Genomic DNA, 20,425 nt, shown 5'->3' on the forward strand with positions numbered 1-20,425 from the left:
CTAATTACACTTGTAGGCAGTTATCAGGCTAAAGATTTTATCTGACTGGACTGTCACTGGTTCAGGTCATAGATTAACATGGATATTAATCCCGAGGAGACATGTAGGTAAAAACAGAAAATGCCAAAAACACTCAGCAAATCAGACAGCATCTGTTTGGGTGTGCTGACTCTTTGTCAAGACTGGAAAATATTACTGATGGTCAACATTATAAAAAGGAACAGAACATGGAGGAGGGGGAGAGAAAACACACACACCTATAAGAAGAAACAGAATGGCCTGTTAAGTGGAGAACAGGAGATGGATAAATGGTAAAAGTGATATTAGCTTAAGACAATAGGAGGCATAATGAGAGAAATCAAAGACATAAGCAAGACACAGGGAATGTGAGAATAGATTAATGAGGTGAGTGATAGGCAAGTAAAAAGGGAAGCCTGCACAACTGGCAAAGTGGAGAAGCCTCCAGAAGGCAGGAGCTTGGCAGAATAAAAAACAGGTCTACACCAAGGGTGCCAACCACCTGGCCAGTAGTGTTCTGATGGATGGTCTGCCCCCAACCCCAACCTGCTCCTTTCAATTGTAAACAATTTTACAACACCAAGTTATAGTCCAGCAATTTTATTTTAAATTCACAAGCTTTCGGAGACTTTCTCCTTCCTCAGGTAAATGCATTTACCTGAGGAAGGAGGAAGTCTCCGAAAGCTTGTGAATTTAAAATAAAATTGCTGGACTATAACTTGGTGTTGTAAAATTGTTTACAATTGTCAACCCCAGTCCATCACCGGCATCTCCACATCATGCTCCTTTCAACAACAACTACTTGCATTTATATAGCACATTTAAACGTCCCAAGGCACTTCGCAGGAGCGTAATCAGACAAAAATTGACACCAAGCCAAAGAAGGAAATATTAGGACAAAAGGTAGTTCTTAAGGAGCGTCTTAAAGGATGAGAGGTGGAGAGGTTTGGGGGGGAATTCTAGAGCTTATGGCCTAGATGGCTGAGGGCAAGGCCATCCATGGTGGTGTGAAGGGAGTGGGGGATGCATAAGAGGCCAGTATTGGAGCAACGCAGAGTTCTTGAAACATTGTAGGGCTGGAGAAGTTTACAGAGATAGGGAGGAGTGAGGCCATGGAGGGATTTGAACACGAGGATGAGAATTTTAAAATCGAGGCATTGATGGACTAGAAGTCAATGTAGGTCAGCAAGCACAGGGGTGATGGATGAATGGTAGGTTAGGATACGGGCAGTGGAGTTTTAGATGAGCTCAAGTTTATGGAGGATGGAAGCTGGGAGGCTGGCCAGGAAAGCATTGGAATAGTTAATTCTGGAGATATGAAAGAATGACAGAAAGACTTGTATTCCTATAGAGCCTTTCACAACCTCGGGACATCCCAAAGCACTTCACAGCCAATGAAGTACTTTTTGAAATGTATTCACTGTTGTAATGTAGGAAACGCAGCAGCCAATTTGTGCTCAGCAAGGTCCCACAAACAGCAATAAAATAATTGAAATAAATAACAAGAGCATGGATGAGGGTTTCAGCAGCAGATAAGCTGAGACAGGGGCAGAGATGTTATGTAGATGGAAGTCTTTGTGATGGAGAAGATATGTGGTTGGAAGCTCATCTCAGGGTCAAATAGGATGCCGAGGTTGCAAACAGTCTGATTCAGCCTGAGACAGTGGCCAGGGAGGGGGATCGAATCAGTGCCATGGGAACGGAGATTGTGGCGGGGGCTAAAGACAATGGCTACCAACTTCCTCTTGTTTAATTGCAGGAAATTGCTGCTCATCCAGGACTGGATATCAGACAAGCAGTCTGACAACACAGAGGTAGTGGAGGCGTTGAGAGAGTTGGTGATGAGGTAGAGCTGGGGGTTGTCAGTATACATGTGGAACCTGACATTATGTGTTCAGATGATGTCACCAAGGGTCAGCATGCAGATGAGAAATAGGAGGGGGCCAAGGATAGAACCTGAGGGGAGTCCAGAGGTAACGGTGCAGGAGCAGGAAGAGAAGTCATTGCAGGAGATTCTCTGACTACAACTGGATGGGTAAGAGTGGAACCAGATAAGGGCAGTCCCACTAGGCTGGACAATGGAGGAGAGGTGTTGGAGGAGGATGGTGTGGTCAACCGTGTCAAATGCCGCAGACAGGTCGAGACGAATGAGGAGGGATAGTGCACCATGGTTATGGTCACAGAGAATGTGATTTGTGACTTGGATTAGGGCAATTTCAGAGTTCATTAGAGAGATTCAAACATAGCACTGTGAGAAAGATGGGCACGGACTTGGGTAGAGAGGAAAGGGAGGTTGGAGATGGTTCAATGGTTCTCCAACACTCAACCCTGGAAATGTCAAAACACCCTTCCCACATTGCCAGCACCTCTTGCAAGAGAGAAAATGGGAGCTAAAGTTCGGGTCTGAAGTTATTAAAGTCAATATTAAGGCCAAAGTGCTGCTTGTAAATAATTCTTGTTTACAAGCACATTTTAGTTCTACATCCTGTATCAGAAGAATGGATCAATCTACATTTCTGTCTGTCCGAGTTGGAGAACAGGCTTACTCTTTTCTGTTGTCTACAAATCTATTTTTGATGTTTACTGATTTCTTCAGATCTTGGTTGCCTTTTCAGTTTCACACCAATTTACACAATTCGACCACATTAGGGGGGAAATCTAGCTCCGCAGTGACACAATTCTCCAGCTATAAACAGACAAAATATGAATTTGATGTGAAATCCGGAGCGATCTCCGCAAAAACTTGCGTTTACTTTGATTTGATCAATTAAATGGATCGCAAATTGAAGAGCCAGGCGCTGACGTGTGAATTATTAGTAGGGGGGCTGACGATAATGTGAATCTGCACTAGTATGTGAGCCTCGCACAACCCGAGCTCCCTTCTAAACCCTCTGGAGAAAGGAAAGGTGACGTTTTCTCGCCGGGATCCGAGAGCCAGTGATGCAGTTTCTTGGGAGCAGGCGGGGTCTGGGCTGATTGATGGAGAAAGTCCGAGGGAATAAAAGTAGTTTCTGTGATCGCCGACAGTGCCTGTTGAAAACTTCTGCCGCTTGTCCTGAGCATTTACTGGGACTTAAAACAGAGAGAGAGACAGAGAGAATAAGAGATCTCCTACTCCATCTCCAACCAGTGTGTGTGTGTGTGTGTGTAATCTGGAGCAAACACCAACTGTTTGAGCAGTTCTGCAAAGACTGATACAGGGACATATACTCTTTCCTCAGAATATCTGGGTAAGTATTTCCATTTGCCATGTAAAGTCTTTAAGAGAAACGATTGAAAATCAATCAGATATGTTGAATCATTTCTGGAAGGATAGAGAAAGGTCAGTCAGGGTGAGGTTGGACGGACTTGTAAACAATACGGTGAAACATAGAAGATCCAGCGTGTTGTGAAAGACCGGGAAAGGCGCAAATTGTTTTCTGCATCGTTGTCAAAAGAAAAGGGAGTTTATTTGTCAAACATTAACAGAAACCTATAGTTCAAACATCCCACATCATGAGCTCGCTAATAGGGAGCCTCTCTCACCATTTCTATTGCTACCAGCCCCCTGTAAGATTAGTTCATTTGGGAGATAACTTGCCCGAGTAAAACGCAGTCGATCTTATCAGAGATAGACTGAACTTTGACTGGGGGAATCTCGATTCTCATACATTTCATCAGTTAAAAGTCCTGATAGATCGGAACCCGTAAGTGCATGAAATGAGCAAGTGGAATTGGTTGATATTTTCTGCGTTATAATTCCATGGTTTTTGCTCCCCCCCTTCCAGCTCCTCCTCCCCTTCATAGTTTCCAAGTGGAAAACTCTCTCCGTTCCCAGTGACTGTCCTGGTGCTGAACGAGAGTGTCGGGATCTTCAGGATGGTCGGTTCTGGAAGCCTCGTCCTACTGATCCTCCTAACACTTGGAGAGACTTCCATCCTCACCGTCCAGGGGCAGGAAGGGCACACCGAATCTCAGCATGGTACAAAGGTGCAACCATCCAGTGCAGAAGCGATCGCGCCCACTCCCCACAAAATATCCAGATCTTTCAAAGGGGACGTGTTCAACGGCAGCATCTCCGGCCAATATCCAAACGAGACCCGCGGCATGAACCGTCCGATGTGTAAACAGCGACCGGAGATCAAGGGCACCTTTAAATACATCAACACCATCGTCTCCTGCCTGGTGTTTGTGATGGGGATCATCGGCAACTCCACTCTGCTGAGAATAATTTACAAAAACAAATACATGAGGAATGGACCGAACATCCTGATCGCCAGCCTGGCTTTGGGGGACTTGCTGCACATCATCATCGACATCCCCATCACTGTGTACAAGGTAAGGCACAAGAGCAGGAGGGAGGGATAGGGAGAGGGGGAGACCTCATCCAGCATCCCTCGTAATGGGATCGAGATCGGGATTAGACAGAGGCAGATCCAATGGTATTCAGGTGGATTGAAGGATGCATTGCATTTCCATGGAGGAAACATTGCGATTAGAGACAATGGAAATTTGTTTTAACACTTTAAATATATTTCCATCTTTATGTGATCAAATCCACTGCTGAATCACAGTCCCAGTAAAGGAAGCTACAGTTGAGATACTGGATGGGCTAAAAATTGATAAAGAAGAGGTTCTTGAAAGTCTAGCTGTATTCACAGTAAATAAGTCACCCAGTCCGGATGGGACGCATCCTAGGTTGCTGAGGGAAGTAAGGGTGGAAATTGCGGAGGGACCGGCCATAATCTTCCAAGCATCTGTAGATACAGGGGTGGTGCCAGAGGACTGGAGAATTGCAAGTGTTACACCCTTGTTCAAAAACGGGAGTAAGGATAAACCCAGCAACTATAGTCCAGTCAGTTTAACCTCAGTGGTGGGGAAACTTTTGAAACAATAATCCAGGACAGAATTAACAGTCACTTGGACGAGAGTAGATTTATTAGGGAAAGGCAGCACGGATTTTGTTTTTTTATTTGTCCATGGGATGTGGGCATCTCTGGCAAGGCCAGCATTTATTGCCCATCCCTAATTGCCTTGAGCCGCCTTCTTGAACCATTGCAGTCCGTGTGGTGAAGGTTCTCCCACAGTGCTGTTAGGTAGGGAGTTCCAGGATTTCGAAGGAACAACAATATATTTCCAAGTCGGGATGGTGTGTGACTTGGAGGGGAACGTGCAGGTGATGTTGTTCCTATGTACCTGCTGCCCTTGTCCTTCTAGGTGGTAGAGGTCGCAGGTTTGGGAAGTGTTGTCGAAGAAGCCTTGGCGAGTTGCTGCAGTGCATCCTGTGGATGGTACACACTGCAGCCACAGTACGCCGGTGGTGAAGGGAGTGAATGTTTAGTGTGGTGGATGGGATGCCATTCAAGCGGGCTGCACGGATTTGTTAGAGTTTTTTGATGAGATAACAGAGGATAGATGAGGGCAATGCAGTTGATGTGGTGTATATGGACTTTCAAAAGGCATTTGATAAAGTGCCCCACGGTAGGCTTATCATCAAGATTGTGGTCCATGGAATAAAGGGGGCAGTAGCAACATGGATACAGAATTGGCTAAGGGACTGGAAACAGAGAGTAGTGGTGAACGTTTTTTTTTCGGATTGGAGGGAGGTGTAAAGTAGTGTTCCCCAGGGATCAGTGCTGGGACCACTGCTTTTCTTGATATATATTAATGACTTGGACTTGGGTATACAGGGCACAATTTCCAAATTTTCAGATGACACAAAACTTGGAAGGGTAGTAAACAGTGAGGAGGATAGTGATAGTCTTCATGAGGACATAGTCAGGCTGGTGGCATGGGCGGACACGTGGAAGATGAAATTTAACGCAGAAAAATGTGAAGTGATACATTTCGGTAGGAAGAACAAGAAGAAGCAATAACTAAAGGGCACAACTCTAAAAGGGGTACAGGAACAGAGAGATCTGGGGGTATATGTGCACAAATCGTTGAAGGTGGCAGGGCAGGTTGAGAAAGTGGTTAAAAAGTATACGGGATCCTGGGCTTTATAAATAGAGGCATAGAGTACAAAAGTATGGAAGTCATGATGAACCTTTATAAAACACTGGTTTGGCCACAGCTGGAGTATTGTGGGCACTGCACTTCAGGAAAGATGTGAAGGCCTTAGAAAGGGTGCAGAAGAGATTTACTAGAATGATTCCGGGGATGAGGGACTTTATTTACGCAGATAGACTGGAGAAGCTGGGGTTGTTCTCCTTGGAACAGAAACGTTTGCAAGGAGATTTGATAGAGGTATTCAAAATCATGAAGCTCTAGACAGAGTAGATAGAGAGAAATTGTTCCCATTGGTGGAAGGGTCAAGGACCAGAGGACATAGATTTAAGGTGATTGGCAAAAGAACCAAAAGTGACATGAGGAAAAACCTTTTTACATAGCGAGTGGTCAGGATCTGGAATGCACTGCCCGAGGGAGTGTTGGAGGCAGATTCAATCATGGCCTTCAAAAGGGAACTGGATAAGTACCTGAAAGGAAAAAATTTGCAGGGCAACGGGGAAAGGGCGGCGGAGTGGGACTAGCTGGATTGCTCTTGCATACAGCCGGCGCGGACTCTATTTGCTGAGTGGCCTCTTTCTGTGCTATAACCTTTCTATGATACTATGATCTGTGCATGTTGTTCTATGTCAACGAATCCATATCATCAGCTGTTGAATACAAACACTTCAAGTAGACTCATTCAAATATATTTAAGACAGAGTTACACTGCCACTTCTACCTACACGCATATCGGTTTTGGATGTGCATCCAAGCAAAAGTAACGGTATAACTCCGGATTGAGATCCTGCTCCCAACATATTAAAACCAAGGATGTGAAACTTCTTCAGAAGACCATCTCGCCACCTTGGGCTTTGCACTGGGTGGATTATAACTTCAGCCCCAGGGTGAAGTCAGGTATAAAAAGTGCCCAATCCCTCTCTGTTGGATCTGCTGGGCACTTTGTAAACTTAGTATTGATTCTTTTTAATGATGTTTGCCCCCTTACCTCATTAAAAAAATACTCCCCCAGATCTGTGTAAATACGTATTTGCAGAGTTCTTTTGCGACAGGCAAAAGTGCGAGTTGCAGTCCAGCAAAGCCTGCCGTATAACTCAGGTCTTGCCAGCTGCATTTTGCATTCTATTGCTAAAAATCCTATATCAGCAGTGTTGTATAATTGCATCCTAAAACCTTGATTTGTGCATGAAAGTCCAGTTCGCATTCTAGTTTCCTCTTTGTTAGAAAATAGGCCAATCCCTTTGTATTGCTCTTTATAACCAGCTAAGGAAATGGAAGGTATGGCTGGCTTTTAATCGGACAGTCTGGTATAATGTGTGGGAATACCAAAAAAGCACCAATAATAATGGTCCTTTAACATTTCTCATGCAGCTAACAGATACATAACTGGTATCAATGTCCAGTTGTGACATGTGCAATTGTTTAATTGAAACAGCTAAATGCAAATTGAGAAAGTCCCGATTGTTCCAAGCACATCTACATTACCAGACACGTAGCCACTGTATTGTAAAAGGAGTCAGATGGGAGTGCACACAGTTCCCTATCAATGAACAATGCATTTTACCTAAAGCCCCTAAACTCAATTACTATGTCAAACATTTCTGTTTTAATTTTAGTCTGCACAAAGCGTGAATGTTTATCTTTATAAGAAACAACATCATATTTGGCACCCAATAAAAGTAAGGTTTAATAAGTATTATCAGAAATTATTTGGCACAAACTTTTTACAGATAGTGTTTCCTCATTCCCATTCTACTAGTTCTTTCCTAAGAGATATGTTTCCTCCTGCATTTTTCATGGGGGTGTGAAAATGTTTCATTTCAAACATTACATGCTATTTAAAATGATATTGCATTAATATTTTGTATTGTGAACACACAAAATATTTTGTTAACATATCCAGTTAATATATGTTGGCGATGTTGATGTCCTAAAAGGTAACAAGAAATGCCACTTTCATTGGAAATTCCAGCTTCCTACCGATACAAAAATTCATATTTGCTAGTATTAAAAATACTTGTTCAGCTTTGTAGATTATAGAGAATTCCATGAATTACCTGCACTTCTGCAGCAGGAATACCGTGGAAAGAACACAGATGTATAATTTAAATAATACAACAATTACTGTTCCTCAAAATATGGCATCGCAGCACAAACTCTTTTTAATCCACATTTTCTTTTTTGCTTTTATATATTCGCTCCCTCTTCCTATCGCCTTTCATTTCATTTGCCTCAAATAATAAGCATAACCTGAATATTAATACAGTAAAATTTATGGTAGGGCAGAAAGTTCAATCCATGCTTTGTTTACCGTAGTTTCACTTTAAACTAAAGTTTATTATTATACCATAAAACCTACGAAATGTATATACTTAAAACAGCTACAGTCACCTGGCTTTTAAAACCCAAGTGTGGTATCACTTAACCACTGCTTCTTGATTTACCTTAATAAATATATCTACTCTCCTATTCTTTTCATCCTTGGTCTTGTCCTGCACTATGGGTCTTGGTCCTTCACCTAGGTTTTAAAGTTTCCCCCTTTGTTCTTTTTCTGTATTCCACCCCTTCCACACCCCTCCCCCATCACTGGACTAATCCTAGATATGATATTTTTAATCATGAATCAACCACGCACTTGCAGCAACTCATGCCAAGATCTTGTCTGCCCTCTGCCTCAGCTGGTAAAATTGAGATGCAATAAATTCTAGGCTGTGCCTAGAATCTGAAAATGAAACTGAAGGTGGTAGTAGTCTGTAATAATTTTGTAACCCATTTTAACCATACAAAAACCTTCAAAATGAGGGAGTAATGTGAAATCACCTAATGAACATGAATAAAAGCATCCAAATTACCAACTACCATGGGGTTAGATAGTTATGCCTGAACCGATCTATAGTTCTCTTGACTATTCCTATGACAGTATGGATTTGCATTTCTTGTCTCTTCTTCTATGCTTTAACTGTTCACTTTTACATTGTTCCTCTTCCTCTCCCCAATAAACAACAACAGCAGTTACTCACCTAGCATAAAAGCCCGAATGAAGGTTGCAAGGCATTTCCATGCATGTATGTATACACTCCTTGCCAGCACAATCCGTACAGATACACAAAACTAACAGCGCACAGGTTAGAACTGTTGTGCTCTAAACATAGAATCCATTTAAAAGAGAAATAAAATCCTGGAGGCTCCACTTCTTCAGCTGTTCACTCCCTCTGCTACATAAGGAGCATTTAATTTACGGTAATCATTCAAAACCCTACCTTCCTACTGAATGGACTTCATTGCTGTAGCAATATTTTGAAATCTTCATGATCATTAAGTAGACTAATGGTAAATCTGCCATTAATATTGAATTTGCTTTTCAATGATCTCTCTCCCCCGCCCCACTTAATCAACAGTTTTTGTTAATGATTGCCATTTTAAAGTACTTCACAAGAAAAATGCTGCTTTACTTTTCAGTAATTTTATTGTTTGTTTTTGGATTGAAAATCTTAAAAGCAGCACCATACATCATGGTAGTTGATAATTTAGATGCTTTTATTCATGTTCATTAGATGATTTCACATTACTCCCTCATTTTGAAGGTTTTCGTATGGTTAAAATGGGTTACAAAATCAATTTGTATTTATATTGCACCTTTAATGTAGAGAAACGTCCCAAGGCACTTCACAGATGCATTAAAAAAGGATGCTGAGCCAAAAAAGGAGATATTAGAAGGGATGATCACAAGCTGGGTTTAAATGAGGATCTTAAAGGAGGAGAGGGAGATGAAGAGGCAGAGGGATGCAGGGAGTGAATTCCAGAGCATGGAGCTTAGTCAGAAAAAAGGAGAGTTTGATGGCACAGCAGGAGGTTACAGAAATAGGAAAGGGCGAGACTATGGTGGTATTTAAACACAAGAAGGACAACTTTAAGTATAAGGTATTGGGAGCCCAGGAGCCAATGTAGGTTAGTGAGGCTAGGGATGATGGGCAAGCGAACTTGGTGCGGGGTAGGATACGGGCAACAGAGTTTTGGATGAACTGAAGCTTATGGAGGCAATTGTCAAGATTGGACGTGACAAAGACAAGGAAGAGGGTCTCTGTGGCAGATAGGCTGAGGTAGGGGTGGAGTCAGATAATACTAAGGCGGTAGAAGTATGCGGTCTTTGTGATGGAGATTACATGGGATGGAAGCTCAGTTTAGGGTCAAATAGGATGCTGAGCTTGTGAAGAGTCTGGTTCAGGTTGAGACTGTGGCCTGAGAGAGGTAAGGAGTCAGTCCCACTGAATTAGACATCAGAGGAGAGGCTTTGGAGGAGGAAGGTCTGTACAGCCATGTTAAAGGCTGCAGTGAGGTTGAAAAGGACAAGGAGGATTAATACATCATTGTCACAGTTGCAGAGAATGTTGTTCGTGACTTTGGTTAGGACCATTTTGGTGCCTTGTCATGGTGGAAATCTATATGGTGAGGCTTAATCAGGTAGTCGCGGAAGAGATGAGCACAGATCTGGGAGGTGACAACACATTCAAGACTTTGGAGAGGAAAGGAAAATTGGAGATAGGATGATAGTTTGCAAGAGCAAAGGTATTGAAATTGGACTTTTTTGGGTCGGGTGGGGTTGATGGTGGATTTGAAAGGAAGGGAGACAGTGCCTGAGGAGAGAGAACCATTCACAATGTCAGCTAGCACAGTGGTTAGGAGAGAAGCTGAGTGGCCAAGAGTTTAATAGGAATGGGGTTGAGGGAGCTGGAGGTGGATCTTGTGAACTAGATGAGCTTAGAGAGGGCATGGAGGGAGATAGGAAAGAAATATCAGTAAGTATTCCATTAGCACTGTCTACCCAAATTGACCCCTGTTTACTCACAATGTAGCTCTTCTTAAAAAAAAGCAACCGGTTGAAAATATGGCCTTGAAAGTATGAAGTTCTGTATGAATTTCTGGGTTTCAACTCCATTGTATTCTTTACCTCCCTCCCACACTGCAGCTGTACAGGCGGAGATGCTGGCTGATTGTTTCCTTGTGTGAAAGGGACAGGAAATTGAGAAATGAGCTGATTGAAAAGAGATAATGTCGCTTTCAATATTGGCGTTTTAAATGCAACAATTAAAATACCATTACATTTCCAACAGTGGATTGTTTTTTAGATAGTCATGAGTAGTGTATCTGGTTAACATGAGACCAGTCTCAGTGTACAAATTTCTAAAACTTGACAGTTTACAGCACTGTAAAATCAAACAAATTATGATCAGTGATGTCCTTGAATTATCCAATACGTTCATTCTCAACAAATTGAAAAAAGTTTTTAAAAATTTGTATATTGAAACTAATAAGCTAAAAAAAATTAAAATTCTAAAGTCCAGTAAGCTTCGAGGTATTTGAAAATCTCTGTAATATTTTACTTTTGTAATTCATTTGTGGAGTGGCCATTGGAAATTAGATACGAGTCGCTCATCAGTGAATTAAGTTTTTATTATATTACTTTCTGCAATGAATGTATTGAGTAGAAAAATCACAATATAGAGTGGTCAAATCGCACTCAGCTTTGTCTGAACAGGTCTAAAAATGGAGTAAGGCTACCACAGCTGCCAACTAAAATCCTAGAATCCAGTACGTGCTAAGACCTCACTGTGTCTTAACATGCATAGGAACTGCTTTACACCTACCCCTCAGGCCAGTCGACTGTGAGCCAGTACTAGATATAATGAATGTTGCCAGGGTATGTGGGCCACACACACAGATGTACACACAGAGCTCTGCTTCTCTCAAAACTTGGAGCACTACTGTACATGTGGAGGTACACATGGTATGCATCATGTATATCACATTTGTAAGTGCTCCAAATTCGAGAGGAAACCCGAGCACTAGATGGTTTGTGGCGAGTGTAGCCTGGCTAGCATGAATGTGGTAGAATTGATTAACATGCCTATTCACATCAGCCAAGTTAACATAATAGCAGCATTGCAAGCCAATGATTCGATCAAGGAGTTCAGATAAAACCTTAAACCTCTAGAGCAAAGCTTGAGCAGTTTATTTCTAGCATTCGACATTGGAAGTAGAACCATTGCTGTAAATCTGTTATGAGGCATCAGATGTTTTTTTCTAAATAGACTATAACATACTTTTTTGATGTATAATTTGTTTTATTAGCTTTGCAATGTTGTCTTTCTATCGCCACCAAAGGAGGGTGTAGTGGGAGTTATTTAGAAATTTGGTGGTCATAAAGTTGATGGATCTTATGGCAAAGGCTCAAAGAATTGGTTATACAAGACCTCAAGAATTAATAGGTTATATTTGATATTTAATAGCATTAAAATATGTATATGTTGTTACATACACCTAATTGTAAATATTGATACAATCAACTGTGCACTCAATCCTACTGCGGTCACCTTGGTATTTAGAACAGGTTAGTCCGTTCAGCTTCCCATTTACAATTTTTTGGAATCCAATATTGGATTCAAGGAGGCAACATGGAGTTAAAGCTGGTGCAAAAATAATTAGGTCTTTAGCATGAATTGCAAGTATGATGTGATTTAATATTTACTAAATGTACCAACAACATTTAGTGGCAGAACATCAATACTTCACTAACCTTTTCTTTATATTATGGTAACCAGTGGTCCAGTTTGAACAGGCTGGATCCATTCTATGTTGTCAAACTGAATATCAGTCGTCAATTAAATGGTTGGATATATGGTTAAACTGTTCCACCTTCACTGTGAGGTTTTCAGCAGTAGCATTGTGGGAAGATATTTTCCTCTGTGCATTAATTTTGATTTTAAAAAGTAGTCATGTAGATGCAGGGAAATGACTAATGCTTAACTTAATGTCTAAATCTGTCTGTTGCTGTTACTTTACAATAATATTCTTGTCTTGCTTTGGTGATCTTTTTGAAACCGCGATCTCCCCCCCCCCGCCCAAATCTCCATTTGGCTTCTCACAGCGGTTGAGCATAGGCTTATATGGTTTGCGTCATATTGCTAAATCTTTGTCCCTGGAACTTGCTTATCAGTGTGCCATACCTAAAAGGTCATAGAGTTTCTCCATTACACAATGCACAAAATCTACAATGGAGGGTCAGTGAAACGAGGCTTTACTAAATCTGCTGCTGAGCCAATACTTGTGCAATCCACAGCTGGATTAGGCCAGTAGTGTGGGGAGTCTGCTAAGGATGGCCCAGGGTTTATTACCCTTTTCACATCCCTTTTACATCAGATATTCTGGAATTTGTAAGTCATTTCTAAAGCATGTGTGGATTTCAGTTAACCCCCGCACTGTAATCCTCTCGGGAATTGACTACTGCTAAGGTCTGCCACCTACTTTGGGTTGGCTAACTCTGGTTGGACCATATGCCTGGAGGTTTCACCACATGACCTCCCGCCTCCAGCCACCCCGCCTGGTCAAACAGCCTCCACCGCCACCCACCCCCCCCAACACATCTCCAATATTTTTATAACTAATTAATGAAAGTGTTTGAAGAAAATGAAAAAAAGAACAATTTTATTAACACCCCTTTAATTTTTTTTCCTGGGTTGCTTGCAGCAGTGTCCAGGAGGTTAATCTTTAATTCCTGGAGACTCTAGGACAATCCTGGATTGGAAACGCTACACCTGCTGCGGGCCCACAGACTGTGTAGTGTTGCAAATTTACTGGAGTGGGTTCTGCCCTTCCTTCATCAGTAGTGACGATGATGAGTAGTCCTTGGCTTGTGCAGGTACCTCTGCCAGAGTCAACAGTCGGAGTCACAAAATGTTCACAATTTGAAATGTTTAAATCATTTTTTAACTTTGAGAGATATGAAGGCAGCATTATCGTAGATGTGTCAGGAATTTTTTTTTTAATTCTTCCTACTAAGCTAATTCATGTTGCACAAAGTCACTCAAAACAAACATTTTGATTGGTGGCTGTTAAAATCTGTGAAAAAAAAAGAAAAATATCTTCCTATGTTTTATAAAATTAACAGAAATTAGCTGCCCACTGTCTAAGTTACATTTTTTGATACCTTACAAGGCATCCACTATAGCCTACAATTCATTATAACAGACAAAGTTCTAAGCTTATGGAAGCTGTTTTATGTCAAGGATTATGCACATCTGGAGTCCTTCCACCCATCCATCATCTAATGAACCACCCACTTGGGCAACCACCAACGCATGCTGTACGTGTGAGAACTTACTTTATTCTCAGCAAAACAAAATGAGATTCACATTGTAACATGAATAGGGAAATGAGCAAAAACAGAAGCCAAGACATCACGTTATTTGATTCACTAATGTAGGGCAAGAAAATATGCTTAAACATTTAGCAACTACTGATTATTAAGACTTTAGAAGAAAGATTGTATTCTGGAACAAATGCACCTGAGTAGGCAGCTGGGGCTTTGGTTTCACATCTCATCTGACAGAAACCAGGTAGACTTTAACTTTCTCCACTAGGCGGAAAACTGACGGTTGCAGATCGGCCACTTGTTGTATATCCCACTCGATTTTCCTTTCCATTGACTTCAATGGACAGAGATGTGAAACCAAAGCCCCATCTGACTGCTCAGGTGGATATAAAAGATCTGATGGCACTATTTGACAAGCAAGGAGCTCTCCCTTGTCCTGGCCAATATTCCTTCCTCAAATAATACTACCAAATATAGATTATCTGATCATTCATTTTCTGTACATGGGACCTTGCTGTGCGCAATCTGGTTGCTACATTTGACTGCATAACAGTGACTGCACTTCAAAGGTAATCTGTTAGTTGTAAGAAGTTTTGGGACATCCTAAGGATGTGATAAGGTGCTGCATAAAAGCATATTCTTTCCTTCTTCCAGTATGATTAATCTGTAGGTGATTGGACACATTTTTGTTGTATCTTAAAGGTTTAAAATCTAAGACATACTACTGACAGATGAGGTTGTGGTTTGGAGAATAAGGGAATCAATGGATAACAGATGGGACTAACTGCAGAAGTCAATCAGCTTGATTGAATAAGCTTGATAGCCTAATGGTTTTTTCTTTATGTTGCACAAATTTTTATGCCCCTAATTAATAAGACATTGCTTTGAACTGTTTTTTATTTTATACAATATACAACAGTTGAAAGCACTGTAAATGCTGATTACATCTTAACATTATTCTTCCATTGATTAGTGTAAATGCCTTTGTTTTTTCCTTTTTTCTTTCAGCTTTCTTATTTGTGTTTCTTCTCATTTGGTCTAATGTTTTTTTTATTCGTTCATGGGATGTGGGCGTCGATGGCAAGGCCAGCATTTATTGCCCATCCCTAATTGCCCTTGAGAAGGTGGTGGTGAGCCACCTTCTTTAACCGCTGCAGTCCATGTGGTGAAGGATCTCCCACAGTGCTGTTAGGTAGGGAGTTCCAGGATTTTGACCCAGCAACGTTGAAGGAACGGCGATATATTTCCAAGTCGGGATGGTGTGTGACTTGGAGGGGAACGTGCAGGTGGTGTTGTTCCCATGTGCCTGCTGCCCTTGTCCTTCTAGGTGGTAGAGGTCGTGGATTTGGGAGGTGCTGTCGAAGATGCCTTGGTGAGTTGTTGCAGATCCTGTGGATGGTGCACACTGCAGCCACGATGCACTGGTGGTGAAGGGAGTGAATGTTTAGGGTGGTGGATGGGGTGCCAATCAAGCGGGCTGCTTTGTCCTGGATGGTGTCGAGCTCCTTGAGTGTTGTTGGAGCTGCACTCATCCAGGCAAATGGAGAGTATTCCATCACACTCCTGACTTGTGCCTTGTAGATGGTGGAAAGGCTTTGGAGAGTCCGAAGGTGAGTCACTCGCTGCAGAATACCCAGCGTCTGACTTGCTCTTGTAGCCACTGTATTTATGTGGCTGGTCCAGTTAAGTTTCTGGTCAATGGTGACCCCCAGGATGTTGATGGTGGGGGATTCAGTGATGGTAATGCCGTTGAATGTCAAGGGGAGGTGGTTAGACTCTCTCTTGTTGGAGATAGTCATTGCCCGGCACTTGTCTGGCGCGATTGTTAATTGCCGCTTATCAGTCCAAGCCTGGATGTTGTCCAGGTCTTGCTGCATGCGGGCACGGACTGCTTCATTATCTGAAGGGTTGTGAATGGAACTGAACACTGCAATCGTCAGCGAACATCCCCATTTCTGACCTTATGATGGAGGGAAGGTCATTGATGAAGCAGCTGAAGATGGTTGGGCCTAGGACATTGCCCTGAGGAACTCCTGCAGCAATGTCCTGGAGCTGAGATAATTGGTCTCCAACAACCACTACTATCTTCCTTTATGCTAGGTATGACTCCAGCCACTGGAGAGTTTTCCCCCTAATTCCCATTGACTTCAATTTTACTAGGGCTCCTTGGTGCCACACTTAGTCAAATGCTGCCTTGATGTCAAGGGCAGTCACTCTCACCTCACCTCTGGAATTCAGCTCTTCTGTCCATCTTTGGACCAAGGCTGTAATGAGGCCTGGAGCCGAGTGGCCCTGGCGGAACCCAAACTGTGCATCGGTGAGCAGGTTATTGGTGAGTAAGTGCCGCTTGATAGCACTGTAGACGACACCTTCCATCACTTTGCTGATGATTGAGAGTAGACTGATGGGGCGGTAATTGGCCGGATTGGATTTGTCCTGTTTTTTGTGGACAGGACATACCTTGGCTGTGACATTCCAGTCATTAGAAAAAGAAAACCATTAACAGCAACAGCAAGCAACATTAAGTTCATACACATTGTATGGAATAAGATGCCAGAATTTGTCCCAAGGATCTTATTTTGAAACAATATACACAAACTAGTCATACTTCCCTCTCATTATTTGTGTTGTGCAACACACGTAAAGCTGCATGTTACTCAATATCTATGTGTAGCTCTTAAGTCCCTTTAAATCCTGTTTAAAACTGCATCTATTCCCTAGCAGCACTTAAAAGGCAGCGTACTTAGCATAAAATTGTTCCTGCTAAGGAGCTCCAGCTATATTTCCACTGTCCGCAGGGCTGACACCTCATTCTGGTAAAAGTAGGAAAGGCAGAGTGTACTTGTGTGAATAACTCACCTACTAATTTGCATTGCTCACACAGTCCCAGAATATTTTATAATCCTAGACTCAAGAATGCTTATCGAATAAATGCAATGTTACACCAAGCAGCACTTTCACTTGTGAGAGAATGAGTTAAGAGAGGTTGTGTCACTTGCGGATGAGAAAGCGTTGAGGCATCATTAGCATTGTTATCATGAGGATTTCAGTGCAGCAAAATGGTATCATATGTGAAATGTAATACTGTCCAGTGAGATGGTGCTCCCAGAGAGAGCTTTGCCAGATGGGAGTGCATATGGTGGACAGGACTAGAACACTATAGCTTGATTCTCTAACTCTCCTCCAGGTGCATAGCCTCACTGAATTTGCCATACTATGTCCACTTGAACTGTAAAAAATTGAAAACATCCAGCAGTACAATTACAGATTTGGGTGTGAAATCACACTCTATGATTCCAGTAACGTTAATGCATTCCCATGAAATTCCTCTTACTTTATCAAAAGCACTAATTGTTTAAAACAAGCCTTAGATTGTGGACAGAGGAATTTCAGACAAGTGTGTTAACATGTTTGTCACTGGTATTGTGCTCAAATTTCTATCCAAACTCTGGAGAGAGCATTTTGAATTGTATAATACTGGGGTGAAGTACTGACAGCTATAGGTCTGCCAGTAGTGGTAGTGGTAGGAACAATCTGAGGTGATGATTTGTAGCTCCCCTCAGGGCTCAGTGAATTTCTTCAGGGGTGAGCTCATTCATAAAAACAGCTTTGATCCCTGGTTTATGTTGATCTAATACATCTCTGTCAGGGTGGGGAGTGTGGGGGGGCTGCTAAAATTGACGTTAGCATTACTGAAGAACATTGGAAAGCAGGGGCCACTTATATAAGATAGTCACTAATAAATCCAATAGGGAATTCAGGAGAAACTTCTTTATCCAGAGAGTGGTTACAATGTGGAGCTCGCTACCACATGGAGTAGTTGAGGCAGCTAGCATAAATGCATTTAAGGGGAAGCTGGGTAAACACATGAGGGTGAAAGAAATTGGTTATTCTGATTAGGGTTAGATGAAGAGGGGTGGGAGGAGGCTGGTGTGGAGCATAAACACCAGCATGAACCAGTTGGGCCGAATGGCCAGGTTTCCAGCATCTGCAGTATTTTGCTTTTGGGTTGGCCTGTTTCTGTGCTGTATATTCTATGTAATTCTATGTATGTAATATACAAAGGACCAGAAAAGGCATCTGTATAACCCCAAAACCTAATACCACTGGGCTAGGGAAGGTACAGAAATGACCTGGGATTCTGCTCTCTATGACCAGTGGCTCTACTGGAAAATGCATATGTTTGGACATTGGGCAAGGACAGGATTGGGTTGTGTTACATCAAGTCTACAGCACAGAAACAGGCCAGTCAGACCAACTGGTCTATGCCGGTGTTTATGTTCCACACGAGTCTCCTCCCTCCCTACTTCATCTAACCCTATCAGCATACCCTTCTATCCCTTTCTCCCTTGTATGCTTATCTAGCTTCCCTTTAAATGCACCTATGCTATTTGTCTCAACTACTCCTTGTGGTAGTGGGTTCCATGTTCTTACCACTCTTCAGGTAAAGAAGTTTCTCCTGAATTCCCTATTGGATTTATTAGTGACTATTTTATATTTATGACCTCAAGTTTTGGACTCTCACACAAGTGGAAACATTTTCTCTACGGCTATCCTATCAAACCCTTTCATTATCTTAAAGACCTCTATCAGGTTACCCCTCAACCTTCTCTTTTCTAGAGAAAAGTGCCCCAGCCTTTTCAGCCTTTCCTCTCAGTTCTGGTATCACTATTATGAATCTTTTTTGCACCTTCTCCAATGCCTCGATATCCTTTTTATAGTACGGAGACCAGCACTGTGCACATGACTCAAGTGTGGGCTAACCAAGGTTCTATACATAACTTCTCTACTTTTTAATTCTATCCCTCTAGAAATGAACCCCAGTGTTTGGTTTGCCTTTTTTATGACCTTATTAACCTGCATTGCTACTTTTAGTGATTTGTGTATCTGTACCCTGCTCCTCTACCCCATATAGACTCTTATCCAAGCAGTAAGTGGCCTCCTTATTCTTCCTGTTGATATGATTCCTCCAGTCATTTAGCCTGCTGACACTCGTCATCCTGGTCTTACTTCAAGAGCATTTCCTTAAGTGCGATACTGGAGGGCAATCACCGATAGCAAAGCATGAGTCAGTGCATTTAGGAGAAAAGAGACAAGGGGATGTAAATTGGAAAGGGAATTGGAGGAGAAAAAATAGACCAATAAAAGGGGTAAAAACCAGAAAAAAGTTGATGGATCTCTACATACATTCTGGTAAATCAGTAACACTGTGCTTTCAGTATTTAATAACTTTATTGATGTCACGTTCTTAAAACTACTAATCTCACAGAAATTAATTTGTAATGATTCCTTCTCTTTCCAGCTCCTTGCCGAAGACTGGCCTTTTGGGGTGGTAATATGTAAACTAATGCCTTTTATGCAAAAAGCATCCGTTGGAATCACTGTTCTCAGTCTCTGTGCACTCAGTATAGACAGGTAATTTACCATATCAGTCAAATACGCTTCTCTCTGTCCTATCATGCTTGCTTCTTGCTATCATAAGACATTTTATATTTAATGGGGTGTTTCACGGATTCTCCCAATCTCAGATATCGAGCAGTAGCGTCCTGGAGTCGTATTCAAGGGATCAGAGTTCCCATGTGGACCGTGATTGAAATCATACTCATCTGGGTAGTGTCGATTATTTTGGCAGTTCCTGAAACCATAGCCTATGATCTGGTAAACATGGACTATCGAGGCAAGAAATACAGTGTCTGCTTGCTTCATCCCATTCAGAAAACTCAATTTATGCAGGTATGAGGTTCCATCATTTCTGTTAATTGATGAAATTCAGTCACGTTGATGAATACACTTTTCGGATCAGATTGGGTTGAGTAGTGTGTGCAGACATTTTAATTTGGAGCTAGATATAGAACTGAGGATACATCGAAGTGAAATTACCTTACAAAGCCATTCCGAATTCATTAAATAGACTGTAACATTCAGTGTGCTGAATTCATTAATAAAATCACAGCAGGATGGTTGGCATCTGAAAAGATGAAAGACAGTTTCATGGTTTAGGTGTAGACCCTTCATCAGAACTGATGATGTTTAAGATGGAGACCCATTCTGGTGAAGGATCCACACACAAAATATTCATCCGTCTTTTCTCTTTTCAGATGCTGTGCATTTCCAGCACTTGCAGATTTAGTTTTTATCTGTACATTGTATCTGTGGTATCACTTTATAAATATTTCTAGGTTGATGACATAGACTCTGTGGAAGTTCATTCTCCTGATGAACAAAATGTATAATCTGAGGGGAACTGCGTGATTCAGCCGATTAGCACGGTCT

The 20,425-nt window shown here is 41.9% G+C and overlaps 1 protein-coding gene across 1 annotated transcript in view; it reads left to right on the top strand.

The window, feature by feature from the left end:
- Nucleotides 1-2,941: 2,941 nt before the first annotated feature.
- Nucleotides 2,942-20,425, top strand: part of LOC137323095 (endothelin receptor type B-like) — a 32,794-nt gene continuing 15,310 nt past the window's right edge. The window contains exons 1-4 of the mRNA XM_067986502.1: nucleotides 2,942-3,248; nucleotides 3,786-4,335; nucleotides 19,455-19,567; nucleotides 19,681-19,885. Of these exons, the coding sequence (XP_067842603.1) occupies nucleotides 3,877-4,335; nucleotides 19,455-19,567; nucleotides 19,681-19,885 (777 nt within the window). The 5' untranslated portion in view covers nucleotides 2,942-3,248; nucleotides 3,786-3,876. The remainder of the gene's footprint in view (nucleotides 3,249-3,785; nucleotides 4,336-19,454; nucleotides 19,568-19,680; nucleotides 19,886-20,425) is intronic.

This window comes from Heptranchias perlo, chromosome 6, assembly GCF_035084215.1.
Source record: "Heptranchias perlo isolate sHepPer1 chromosome 6, sHepPer1.hap1, whole genome shotgun sequence".
NCBI classification, from domain to species: Eukaryota; Metazoa; Chordata; class Chondrichthyes; order Hexanchiformes; family Hexanchidae; genus Heptranchias; species Heptranchias perlo.